Source organism: Oncorhynchus masou, chromosome 17, assembly GCF_036934945.1.
Source record: "Oncorhynchus masou masou isolate Uvic2021 chromosome 17, UVic_Omas_1.1, whole genome shotgun sequence".
Lineage (NCBI taxonomy): Eukaryota > Metazoa > Chordata > Actinopteri > Salmoniformes > Salmonidae > Oncorhynchus > Oncorhynchus masou.
This window is the reverse complement of record NC_088228.1, coordinates 26637319-26650337: the sequence shown is the minus strand read 5'-3', so window position 1 is coordinate 26650337 and position 13019 is coordinate 26637319. Positions and strand designations below refer to the sequence as shown.

The window sequence follows — 13019 nt, the reverse complement described above, 5'->3', positions numbered from 1 at the left end:
TAAAACACCCGAGAATGGCTATTTAGTGCTTTGTGGAATGGAATATAATTTGCCCAGTGCTTTGTGTTCGTAGTTCAGATACAGCATGACCCATATATGTGTCTCTTAAAGCAGCCCAGTGTTCATGTTTAAAGGTCAAATGGTTAATGGCCAAAGAGAAATACAAATAGCTTCTTAACAAAGAGCAAGAAATAATAAGACTGTCTGTGAGTGGTCTGAGTGGGGAGTGGAGGTTTGCAACTCTGTTTCTTATTGGTCTATTAACTCATGTACCTCCTGGTGATGTCACCAGACAGGCCAAAACTCCATCAAACCAAAACAGGCAGAAATTTCAGGCGGTGTTTTCAAGCATTTTTGTCATAATTTTCACAATTTCACAGTGTTATTCCAACTTCATATTGTGGAAATATATATAAAACATAGGAAATCACGTTTTTGACTGCACTGGGCCTTTAACCTGTTATCTGTTCTGAGACCTGTGAGGTCTTTGTCTCAGCATAGCTCAGCGGCAGCCTGCTCTGCTCTTATGCCTTAATTAAACTCCTGACTGATGACTAGCAGTGTGCTGCGGCTGGATCTCTGTGGTTTGGCGCTCCGCTTGCTCCCCGTGCTCCAGATGCAGCTATGTTAGCAGACTTATGACAGCTACAAGCAGAGAGGTAGTTTCAGCTCACACTGACTAGACATGGGGGGCTAGCCTAGGGCTGTTACGGTGACCGTATTACCGCTACACCGGTAATAGTCAACACACAATCACTACTCAGACAGGATCCGGTCATGAGTCTTGACGGCAGTCAAATACCACGTGATCGTTTAGTCACGGTAATTAGGCTTCTCCAAGCTCTGATGCTGCTGATGGTCATTAGTAGCCTACCAAACTTGTTAACTGCCTGGTACTCAACACTCTATTGTCCCTCTAATCACTCTGACATCAATGTAAATGTAATCGAAAATGTAATCAAACACTTCATGAAAGCCCATGAGCTCATGTTGCGCAACATTTCTACAGGCTATGCAGTATCTTCAATATGCATCTGGGAATTGGAAAGGACACTCGCAGTTTCATCCCCGATGTGTCACTTGTAGCCTGTGAGAAGGACCCGATCACATGACGGGCATTGGCTAATAAGAATTTAGCTATCTGAGAGAGCCATGTGAGTGAGAGGTGCTTCGGAGCATGGAGCCAGGAGAAGGGAATTATAATTATTATATTCAGCCCAAGAGCACAACGGCCAAATTGTGAATGAGAGACTGATGAAGTGTGTGCAACCTGCGCAAAAAGAACAAAGCAGAGCACATGCCTTTCATGCAACTTTTTTCAAATCATCAGTACAGTCGCATCTTGCAGCCTTAGAATGTATTAAAAATCAAAACATATAACCCAACTTTTGTATCACAACTAAAGTTGATTGAATAACTGCTCAACACAATAGCCGCAGGTGCGCACTCCCTCAAATCGTTTGGAGAAAATATCCTTTATATTTTATTCAGCTATGTTCAATTGTATTCTTCATACCATAAAATAATGCCACGGAATTCTAAGCACATATTGTTTTCCAAATGCACTAGTGTACCCACAGCCATATGGCATAGACAGATCAGGGCCTAACATGAGGACAACTCGGAGTACTACATTTTCTTCACATTATGTTTCTTTAGACCTGTCTAAAATAAATTATGGATTTATTGTGATGGTGTAGGCTATATTATATAGATTTATTAGACTTTTTAAAATGTAGATGTTCCAAAGGTCTGCATCATTGGATTGTAGGCTATGAGTGGAAGCCAGGCAATACCAATTGTGTTTATGTTAATGAACAGTCAATTACCGTGAGACTTGCAGTCATTTGCTTGATAATCACCGGCTGACAAAATGTATTGACTGCCACAGCCCTAGGCTAGGTGCTACTGCTTAGACATGGGGAGCGCTAGCCACTACTGACTAGACATGGGAGGGCTACCGCTACTGACAAGACATGGGAGGGCTAGCCTCTACTGACTAGACATGGGGAGGCTAGCTGCTACTTCTTATACATTCTGGAGGGCTAGCCGCTACTGCTTAGACATGGGGGGCTAGCTGCTACTGCTTAGACATGGGGAGGGCTAGCCACTACTGACTAGACATGGGGAGGGCTAGCCACTACTGACTAGACATGGGGAGGGCTAGCCACTACTGACTAGACATGGGGAGGCTAGCTGCTACTGACTAGACATGGGGAGGCTAGCTGCTACTGACTAGATATGGGGAGGGCTAGCTGCTCCTGCTTAGACATGGGGAGGGCTAGCCACTACTGACTAGACATGGGAGGGCTACAGCTACTGACAAGACATGGGAGGGCTAGCCGCTACTGACTAGACATTGGAGGGCTACCGCTACTGACAAGACATGGGAGGGCTAGCCTCTACTGACTAGACATGGGGAGGCTAGCTGCTACTTCTTATATATTCTGGAGGGCTAGCCACTACTGCTTAGACATGGGGGGCTAGCTGCTACTGCTTAGACATGGGAAGGACTAGCCACTACTGACTAGACATACATACTGTTTTACCTATTTCATATTTATATACTGTATTCTTGTCAAAGTCATCTTATTCAACTATTGCTATTCTATCCATCTATTCTTCAGATATACTATATATTCAATCCACATACTGTCCATAATGTCTATACATCCCATCATATATGTAACATTTGATTTGATTTTGGATTTGATTTGGATACATGTAGCAGAAGAAATGGGAGTTAGAACTAGAATCTGTAGAATCCCTTGCTCATATGAATGTATGATTTAGAAGAAAGGTTAAGTTCATGTTCATACATTACATGGCCCAAAGTTAATTGAAGTTAATTGTTAACTGTTTATGACTTCAAGCCTATCAGCCTAATGGCTGGTGTAACCGATGTGAAATGGCTAGCTAGTTAGCTTGGTGTGCTCTAATAGCGTTTCAAACGTCACTCGCTCTGAGACTTGGAGTAGTTATTCCCCTTGCTCTGCAAGGGCCGCAGCATTTGTGGAGCGATGGGTAACGCTGCTTCGAGTGTGGCTGTTGTCGATGTGTTCCTGGTTCGAGCCCAGGTAGGGGCGAGGAGAGGGACAGAAGCTATACTGTTACACTGGCAATACTATAGTGCCTATAAGAACATCCAATAGCCAAAGGTATATGAAATACAAATGGTATAGAGAGAAAGAGTCCTATAAATACTATATTAACTACAACCTAAAACCTCTTACCTTGGAATATTGAAGTCTCATGTTAAAAGGAACCACCAAATTTCATATGTTCTCATGTTCTGAGCAAGGAACTCAAACGTTGGCTTTTTTACATGACACATATTGCACTTTTACTTCTCCAACACTTTGTTTTTGATTTATTTAAACCAAATTGAACATGTTTCATTATTTATTTGAGGCTAAATGGATTTTTATTGATGTTTTTATTAAGTTAAAATAAGTGTTCATTCAGTATTGTTGTAATTGTCATTATTACAAATTTATATATTTTTTAAATTTATGTATAAAAAAAAAACAGGCCGATTAATCGGTATCGGCTTTTTCTGGTCCTCCAATAATCGGTGTCGGCGTTGAAAAATCATAATCGGCCGACTGCTAGCCAAAAACCAGGCTTTCCAAACAATTAACTTTAAATAAATAATTACGTAAGATTCTGGCAAATTAGTTCGCAATGAGCCAGGCTGCCCAAACTGTTGCATATACCCTGACTCTGCGTGCAATGAACGCAAGAGAAATGACACAATTTCACCTGGTTAATATTGCCTGCTAACCTGGATTTCTTTTAGCTAAATATGCAGGTATACTTTTGTGTATTGATTTTAAGAAAGGCATTGGTGTTTATGGTTAGGTACAGTCGTCCAACGATTGTGCTTTTTTCACAAATACGCTTTTGTAAAATCATCCCCCAGCGTTGCATCGATGATATGCAACGCAGGACACACTAGATAAACTAGTAATATCATCAACCATGTGTAGTTAACTAGTGATTATGATTTTTTTATAAGATAAGTTTAATGCTAGCTAGCAACTTACCTTGGCTTCTACTTCATTCGTGTAACAGGCAGGCTCCTCGTGGAGTGCAATGAGAGGTAGGTGGTTAGAGCGTTGAACTTGTTCACTGTAAGGTTGCAAGATTGGATCCCCCGAGCTGACAAGGTGAAAATCTGTCGTTCTGCCCCTTAACAAGGCAGTTATCTCACCGTTCCTAGGCCGTCATTGAAAATAAGAATGTGTTCTTAACTGACTTGCCTAGTTATATGAAGGTATAAAAAAATACATATTTCCGATTGTTATGAAAACTTGAAATCGGCCCTAATTAATCGGCCATTCCGATTAATTGGTCGACCTCTAGTTTTGGAGCTTTTCTGTCTTTCATTGTCCGTTAAAATGTAGCAAATCAAATTTACTTGACTCCTCAGTCCTTCTTAACTTCCCTAAATTATTCTGTAGTAAATTATTTACTCAGTAGCTAGGTTTCCATCCAATTGGCGACTGATTTTTATGCAAATATTCTAAAATCACATAAAAACAATATGCACATTTTCTCACCAGAGATGTTTCCATCAAATTGACTTGTTGCGGATTAAAGGCTGTGCCCGATGACGTAGTGCAAATAGAAATACTTATTGCGATTAAATTCCCATGTACCGAATAAAAAATACAAGTTAAATGGGTTAACATCGCATTTTCAACTCTGCTGATGGGTTTTCTCACAATTTAGTTTTAGTTTTATAGCGTATCTGGTACAACAACTGGCAGATACAGTGTGGGTATAGCCTACCTGATGTTGTCATTATGGACAAAACAGCAAGATTCAAATGGCAGCCAAGCATCGATGACCATGTCACCAGAATAAGACCCTCTATATTTATTGGGAAGGAGCATCAATCTCAGCACCTTGCACTTTCACCACACTGTGAAGTTCATCATAACATGCATGCTTTCCCGAAGAGTCGGTAGTGGGAGGACCACACCACATGTCATCTCGGGACTCCAATTTTATTTCGATATGATGGTTATTATATCACTATTTGCTCATAAAAGCATTTCCACCGACATTTTTCGCATAATTTATTTTACAGACACAAAAAGATCCCACCATGTCTACCGTATTTTGTGATGTCTACATTTGGAAAGATTACAGACAAATGTTTTGTTTCCATCAGGCCTGTTGTGACATTTCTATCCAACATACTTTACTCGCATCAAAAGGATGGATGGAAACCTAATTAGTGTTGTGAATTGGTGCTCATAAAACGTGAGAACAAATGTTTAACATTTGAAGTATGGCTCTTTGAGGCCTAATGGATCTGATGTTTTTAACCTGGCCTAAGTGCTCTGAGTTGCCTGGCCTCACACTTGTATAATATAATTTCTCCTCGACTTTCCCCGAGATTCAGGGGTCTCCCAAGATCCAAGCTTAGAGACTCATTATTGTTCACTCTATCAGCTTTCTGAACACTCTATAAACACAGAACTCTGGCTACAACCAATAAGAATGACAGTGTCAGATGATTTCTTAGTCCTGATAGAGTTTTGCCGATATGTATTATCAACTAACTACTAGCCAAAAGTTTTGATAGATTTCATAACTATTTCATCACTCTTGACCGTCTGTTTTGGGTAGTTTGTAGATTAGATGTGTAGGAGTAAATGAGAGGTTCAAAATGGCCGCTGATCCATTTGGCCTTTTCCTCCGCAGAGCTGATGTAACAGGCACACCTCTGTTGCCTTGCCGTACTGGACCGGTGCTATCGATGGTTACCAGAGGAATGGGAAACGACATAAAGAATGATTAGTTAATAAATCAACTCCCCAGCCTGCATCCCTCTCTCCCTCTCGCACTCTTTCTCTCACTCTCACTCCCTCTTCTTCTCTCTGTTAAATTCCTAAGACATGTTGCACCTGTTTGCATGGGTACACAGGTCCCCTGCCGGGCATTCTCCCCCCTCTCCTTCCTCTGCCCCCAAGGGCGTTGCAGGGATATGATGTAATCAGATGAAAGAAGGCGGATGGAGGGTTAACAGTGGCAGAGAGCCAGTCGATCAAGGAGAGAGAGGAAGAAGAAGAGGCTTCTCAGACACAGTATTCACTAGGGAGAGAGGCGGGTGCACATTATTGATCAGAGTAAAATTTAATTTAATGGAGAATTGACTACTAAGGGTTTTACCTTAGCTCTGCTGGTAACTGAGGCCTGCAATACAGCCTGATGGTGGAGCCCAGTGTGTGGTTGGGAAGAATGACGATGGGGGGTACGGGAGAGGGGAGAATGGGGGTAAGAAAGTTGGGTGATTGGGGGTTGGGGGGAAAGGAGATGGGGTTAGCAAGGAGATGTGGGGTAAGGAGTTTCGGGGATTGGGTCAGTCAATCTGTTATGAATTGTGCATTATGCAGAAATAGCTCTGCCATTTCCTGGTTTCCTAATTTCAGTTTGTGACAAAACAAGTACATTAGAGTGTCTAGTTTGAGAAATGGATGCCTCACAAGTCCTCAACTGGCAGCTTCATTAAATAATACCCGCAAAACACCAGTCTCAACGTCAACAGTGAAGAGGCGACTCCGGGATGCTGGCCTTCTAGGCAGAGTTCCTCTGCCCAGTGTCTGTGTTCTTTTGCCCATCTTAATCTTTTATTTTTATTGGCCTGTCTGAGATATGGCTTTTTCTTTTTTCAACTCTGCCTAGAAGGTCAGCATCCCGGAGTCACCTCTTCACGGTTGACGTTGAGACTGGTGTTTTGCGGGTACTATTTAATGAAGCTGCCAGTCTGTTTCTCAAACTAGACATTCAAATGTATTTGTCCTCTTGCTCAGTTGTGCACCGGGGCCTCCCACTCTTTCTATTCTGGTTAGAGCCAGTTTGAGCTGTTATGTGAAGGGAGTAGTACACAGCGTTGTACAGATCTTCAGTTTCTTGGCAATTTCTCGCATGGAATAGCCTTCATTTCTCAGAACAAGAATAGACTGACGAGTTTCAGAAGAAAGTACTTTGTTTCTGGCCATTTTGAGCCTGTAATTGAACCCAATAATGCTGATTCTCCAGATATTCAACTAGTCTAAAGAAGGACTGTTGTATTGCTTCTTTAATCAGGACAACAGTTTTCAACTGGGCTAACGTAATTCTAACGATCAATTAGCCTTTTAAAATGATAAACTTGGATTAGCTAACACACCGTGCCATTGGAACATAGGAGTGATGGTTGCTGATAATGGGCCTCTGTACGCCTTTGTAGATATTCCATAAAAAAACAGCTGATTCCAGCTACGATAGTCATTTACAATTTACAATTTACAACATTAACAATGTCTGCACTGTCTCACCCTGACCTTAGAGATCCTTATTTATTCCCTATGTTTGGTTAGGTCAGGGTGTGGGAGAATCTATGTTTTCTATTTCTTTGTTGTTTTTTCCTAGTGTGGTTCCCAATCAGAGGCAGCCGTCTATCGTTCTCTCTGATTGGGGATCCTATACAAGTTATCATTTTCCGTTTGGGTTTTGTGGGGTGTTGTTTTTCGTTTAGTATCTGTGCCTGACGGAACTGTATGCTTTCGTTTTTGTATTCGTTATTTTTGTTTTGAGTGATTCTTGACAATAAAGATCATGAACACTTTCCACACTGCGCTTTGGTCCACTCTTCCTTTCGACGACAAGCGTTACATACACTGTATTTTCTGATCAATTTAATGTTCTTTTAATGGACATAAAATGTCCAAGTGACCACAAACCTTTGAACAGTAGTGCATATTTGGCTGAATTACACTGAGTGAAGAGTTGCACACATTGGCCAGAAACTACCTCAATTTTTTTTTTAAATGATGGAGTGGAAATGCAATGACAGAGTTGTTATTTTCCTCTCTCTCTCTCTCTCTCTCTCACTCTCTCTCTCGTCTCCACTGATATACAGACAGAACAGTGTCTCTCTTCCACTCTGTGGAGATCAATATCCACAGAGGTAAAGGTATCATTTTCTTTTTACCTTTTTTTTCTCTCTTTCTTTCTTTTCTTTCTATTTCCCTCCAGCCTGCATGGCTGCCACTGCAACTGAAGTCGTTTAGCACCGTCCTTGAAAAAGCCCTCAGTGAGGGGAAAAACTCCTGGCATGTTTAAGGAAAAGGTAGAATGCAGTGTGTGTCAGACAGAGCTGAGACGGGGATGGGCGGGGGGTACTCCCCAGGGGGGGGGTATTTTCCCCTGTAATAGCTGTTACGAGCCCTACATTATATCCAAGGAGCTACGTTCCTTTGGGGTCCACACACACACACATACATACATACACACAGACGAGAAAAAAACACACACACTCTCTCCCAACCGCTTTGCTCGCTCCATGTCAATATCCTGCCATTTGAAGTCACGTACTGCAGGGGCTTCTGTAAGTCGCCGAGGAGCCGGGCTGACGGGTACTGGGCCGCATTCATTAATAGGGTTGCCGTGCTCCTGTCCCTCCCCAGCAACGCCACGGATGTCTTCACCGGGGTATGAGGGGAGAGGGAGGGGTGGTCGTCCCGTGGGGAGTCTCCTCCCAGACTCACTTAAAGGAGCTTTATTTCACAGGGAGAAGAGAGGGAAGAGAGAGAGAGGAGATGGAAACAGAGGAAAGGCCAGGGCCGGCTCTTTAGAAGGGAGTGCAGGGGCCCCGACGGGGGCCCAGGCGAGCCGAGGCTAACCCTTCCAGGGGTCACACTCCCTCCTGCCCCCCGTCAAACAGCTTATTATCCCACCTGTCGGAAAGTAATCGCTCCGGCTGAAAGGAAAGGTGTCGAGGTGTTTAAATGCTTTGTATGGAGGCACTTGAAAGGGTAAAGAGGGAGGGGTGGAGGAGAGTAATGGACGAGGCCTAGCCTGCCTGAGGGATGCTGCTATGTTGATAAGACTGAAGGTGACTGTAGTCAGTACATTGCTAAACTCACCTTCATGGCTAAGGCTGTAGGAGTCACAACCTTTCATGGCTCAGGCTCTTTTGTTTATTCAAAGATAATTCAGTCTTACCCAGAGTAAGCGTTTGTGTATGTGTGTGTGTTTGAATGTCAGTGTTCTTTGTGTGCATAATCGGTGTCAGTGCGTGCATGCGTGCTGATGAGTGTGTGACAGGTGTGTCTTGTCCGTGCCAGTGTAGAGAGTCCAAGGCCGTGTTTTTAACAGGGTGCAGCAAGTGGGGCATGTGGTTTGCATTAAAGGGATTAGCAGTCACTTCAAAAGATGACCTGGATTCAGCCCACCAGGGACTCCAGTTACACCCCCCCTGGTCCACACATACACTCCCTCCCTTTAAAAAAAACCTAGCTGGCACAGCTGTCCCCGCGACAACCACTCTCTCTCACCAAACCGGCGTGTGCGTGCGTGCGTGCGTAAAGATATTCAAACATCCTCAGAAATCCTGTACTTATTTTTCTGTAGTATATGACATTTCTCTAATTGCTGCATCTGAATCCCAAGTGTAATTGGCCTGTTGTTATTCTATGGTAGTTACACTTCCAGTACACATTATGTAAACATGTCTATTAATATGGTGATTCATATATTCCATCACTGGTATTACATGGTAACTGTTGTTTCCATGGCCACAGCCATTGGTCTGATGTTGGCATTGTTGGTTGGGGATTGAGATGTTGGAGGGAGGGAGGGAGGCATTGTCAGCTCAGCAGTGACATGCCAGTAGAGGACTTAACCATATTTAATTCCAGGACATATTGATCCATATAACTATTGACTGCTGCTCGGTTTTGATTGGATTTGGGTAATGCAAACGCCACATAAACCCACAACATGACATTCACCACTCACAACACTACGTCAATCACTAACCCTCTGAAAAGCAATGGTGAATTCTACAGTATTAAAGTCTGCCTTGATGTTGAAAATTATTTATTTATTTTAGGTTATGAAAGTGTTTGGATTCAAACTTGCTAAAATGGAAAGAATGTTGAATTAAATAAAAATGTCCTTGTGTTGAATTTGATATTGATTCAGTAATTTCATTCCTTTCTTTCTCTCTCGGTTATTCCTCCATTTCAGAACCACATGTTGACTCAGCACAGCAGTTAACCAGGCAGATTATCAGTGGACCTGAGGAGGAGAGGAGAACCATATGGCGAGGAGGAGAATCATGTCTGACCCGGTCGGTCCTCCAGCCACCTTCAGTGCAATATCCCACTGGCTCTTTTGCACTGAACTTTGGATTCAGTTCACATCGGGAAGGAACATGTCACACACACAAAAAGAAAAAAGACGGATGAAAGACAGAGGGGTGAAAAAAGGACAGAAAAACTTAGCTCTGGTCTTTGACTGGTTGTTATTTCAACAAAACTGGCCAACTATCTTTGTATATAGAAATTGTTCATGTGTTGCTTAATAACTTCAGCTATATTGCAGTCTTATACAGTATTTGCCATTGTACAGTTCTGAACCGTTTGTCCCCAAAAAAAGAACTAGAAAAAAATGACAATGCCACTGTCAGTCAGAAAAGGTGGAATTCATCAACAATGTGTTGGTGAAACAGGGTGCCAATGTAGGGTATTATTATGTAGGGAACAGGAAGTTGTGGTATGGTCAGTCAGGACCCTTTTCATCAGTGCCCATTTCCTGTATGTGGACACTATCCTGACCTGGTCACTCGTTACTGAAGCGGGTAGCGGGGTGCTTGATCACCAAACCTGACATTGTGACATCACGGGTCTCATTCCAACATGGCTGTCCTTCTAGAAGACCAGCTGAGGACTGAATGGTGCATTTAATCTGGTCCTCCTGCCTGTGCAAGTTTGAATGAAAGGAAGAGAAAAAAAGAAGGAAAAACAGGATAGGGTTCTGATATATGCAAAAGCAGTGACACAGATTTGGAAAGGCCAGCTAGCTCCTCTGGTTGGCACGGGAACAGAGGCATCGTGAACCCCCTGTGTCTCCTAGAGCATTATGGGGGGGGGGGGATCTCCAGCCCACTGATTTAAACCTGTACAATTCTGTTATTAATGTTTACTGCTCGTTCAAGCCTGGAGATTACTGGAATTTTTTTCTTCTCGTTTTTGTTAGCTCTTTGTATTTTAGATTTTTTTTTGCAATGGGGAAGACATCCATTTTGATTTGGGGTTGTTGTGGAAACTATACATGTATTACGTCTCTCTGTAGGGATGTGCTTGTGAAACTTATGTCCTGGGCTCTCCTGAAGAGTTCCCAACTTATCCCCTTCCTTCCTCGTTTCCTGCGGTGTCCCATTGCTCTGCTCTCTGCTCAAGCTGGAAGCCGTTGTGGCGTTATTATACACCAATATAAATCAATCTGTTACATATGTAGGATCTTAATTTGACCAGTTTTACAGCAGGAAAATCATTCTGCAGCAACAGGAAATGTGAATTGTTGTTAGGATTATAATTCTTTACCATTTTTGTAGCAGTTGATACATTTTTTGGTTAGGAAAAATCAAATCAAAATCAAGTCAAATCAAGACAAACTTTAGAAGCCTTTTTAAACCCCGAGTACATTACAAGATTTCATTTCCTGATATGCAGGACATTTCCTGCAACAACAAGGTGATTAAATTAAGATCCCACATCTGTAAATGTTTTTGCATTCATTGAACCTGAGATGCACTTTTGTATGAAACTTTAATGTTTTGACCTTTTGATTGAGAATTGTTCATACTCAGTTTACAGGAAACTAACCACCATCTCCTGCTGCAGCAAAAGGACAGTTCTCTTCTCTGATGTTATTCAAATGTTATTGTACAAATATGGAGTTCTGTATTTGGCAGACCTCATTTTTGTGTTGCACATGTGATAAAATATTAAACATGTATGAGAAAATGGCTCCTACGGCCCTTCATTTGTGTGTTCATGTGTTTGTGTGTATGTACATTTGTGTGTTTGTGCTCACGTGTGTGTGTGTGTGTGTGTGGATCAATTCATTTGATTAAGTAACAAGATGGGCCCTTGACAGCATGAACGTGTTCATCTTCAAAACCTTACTTACTTACTTACTTTTTGGTTTTAAATCAAATTGCTTCCTTTTTAGCCTAGTTAGACCTTCGTTTAACTAGGCAAGTCAGTAAAGAACAAATTCCTATTTACAATGACAGCCTACCGGGGAACAGGTTAACTGCCTTGTTCAGGGGCAGAGCGGCAGATTTTTACCTTGTCAGCTCAGGGATTTCGATCCAGCAACCTTTCAGTTATTGACCCAATGCGCTAACCACTAGGCTACCTGCCTTTCCCCTGGTTCCACTGGGGCTTCTGCCTAACGAACAGCTGAGGATCTTAAGGGAGGTCTGTGTTATTAATGACTCCATTACCCATCACCCTGTGCGGTCCCATTCCACACACCCTCGCACCAGGCCTATTAGGGAGCCTGCAGCTCTCCAGGGGACCACTGGAAGGAAATTATGTCTGCACTGAATGGGACAAAGCCCCATATAGTAACATCTGTCTGTCTTTACAGATGTTTCCTCATAACAATGAGATGAAAAACAGAAAGTCGAAAAATAACTTATGACCAGGGACATGAGTCTGTCATGAAAAAGTATACATTTGACTAAGATGTTGATAGTACTTGGGGTGGGATTCTGAAATACGTTTTGCTATGTTTTCAATAGGATGATCAATGCCACTTTTTTTTCAAACCAAAATTAAGATTCGAAATATATCGATCAAAGAAGTCAGCGCTTGGGAATATTAATTTGTACATCGTATACTGTTTCTCCTGCTTGTTGTTTTTATATATCAATACAAGAAAATATATAAACACATAGCACCTCCCTCTGGTCTGTCTGTAGGATGGTTGACTGCTTGCAGAAACAATCTTGTCCAGACAAGACTATTGATCACGATGGCAGAAAATGTCACTTTATCTGTGCACGTCAAGGACAATTACTTCCACTGGATTCTCCTTCACCGTAACCTAATGAACACTTATTCGTATTGCTGATCAGGTATCTGGTTTGTACGACCCGATGTAGAGGTTTTATCTGCCTTTTGTTTTGACCCCTCGTCATTGTGCTTTTCTGACTGACAATCTTTCCC

At 42.2% G+C, this 13019-nt stretch overlaps 1 protein-coding gene across 5 annotated transcripts in view; it reads left to right on the top strand.

Moving 5' to 3' along the window:
* The window catches only part of LOC135558777 (zinc finger protein 521-like), a 166090-nt gene extending 154279 nt beyond the window's left edge, over positions 1-11811 (top strand). For all 5 annotated transcript variants that reach the window (XM_064992901.1, XM_064992900.1, XM_064992896.1 and 2 more), the window contains one exon: positions 10027-11811. In XM_064992901.1, the coding sequence (XP_064848973.1) occupies positions 10027-10056 (30 nt within the window). In that variant the 3' untranslated portion in view covers positions 10057-11811. The remainder of the gene's footprint in view (positions 1-10026) is intronic.
* The last annotated feature ends 1208 nt before the right edge of the window (positions 11812-13019 follow it).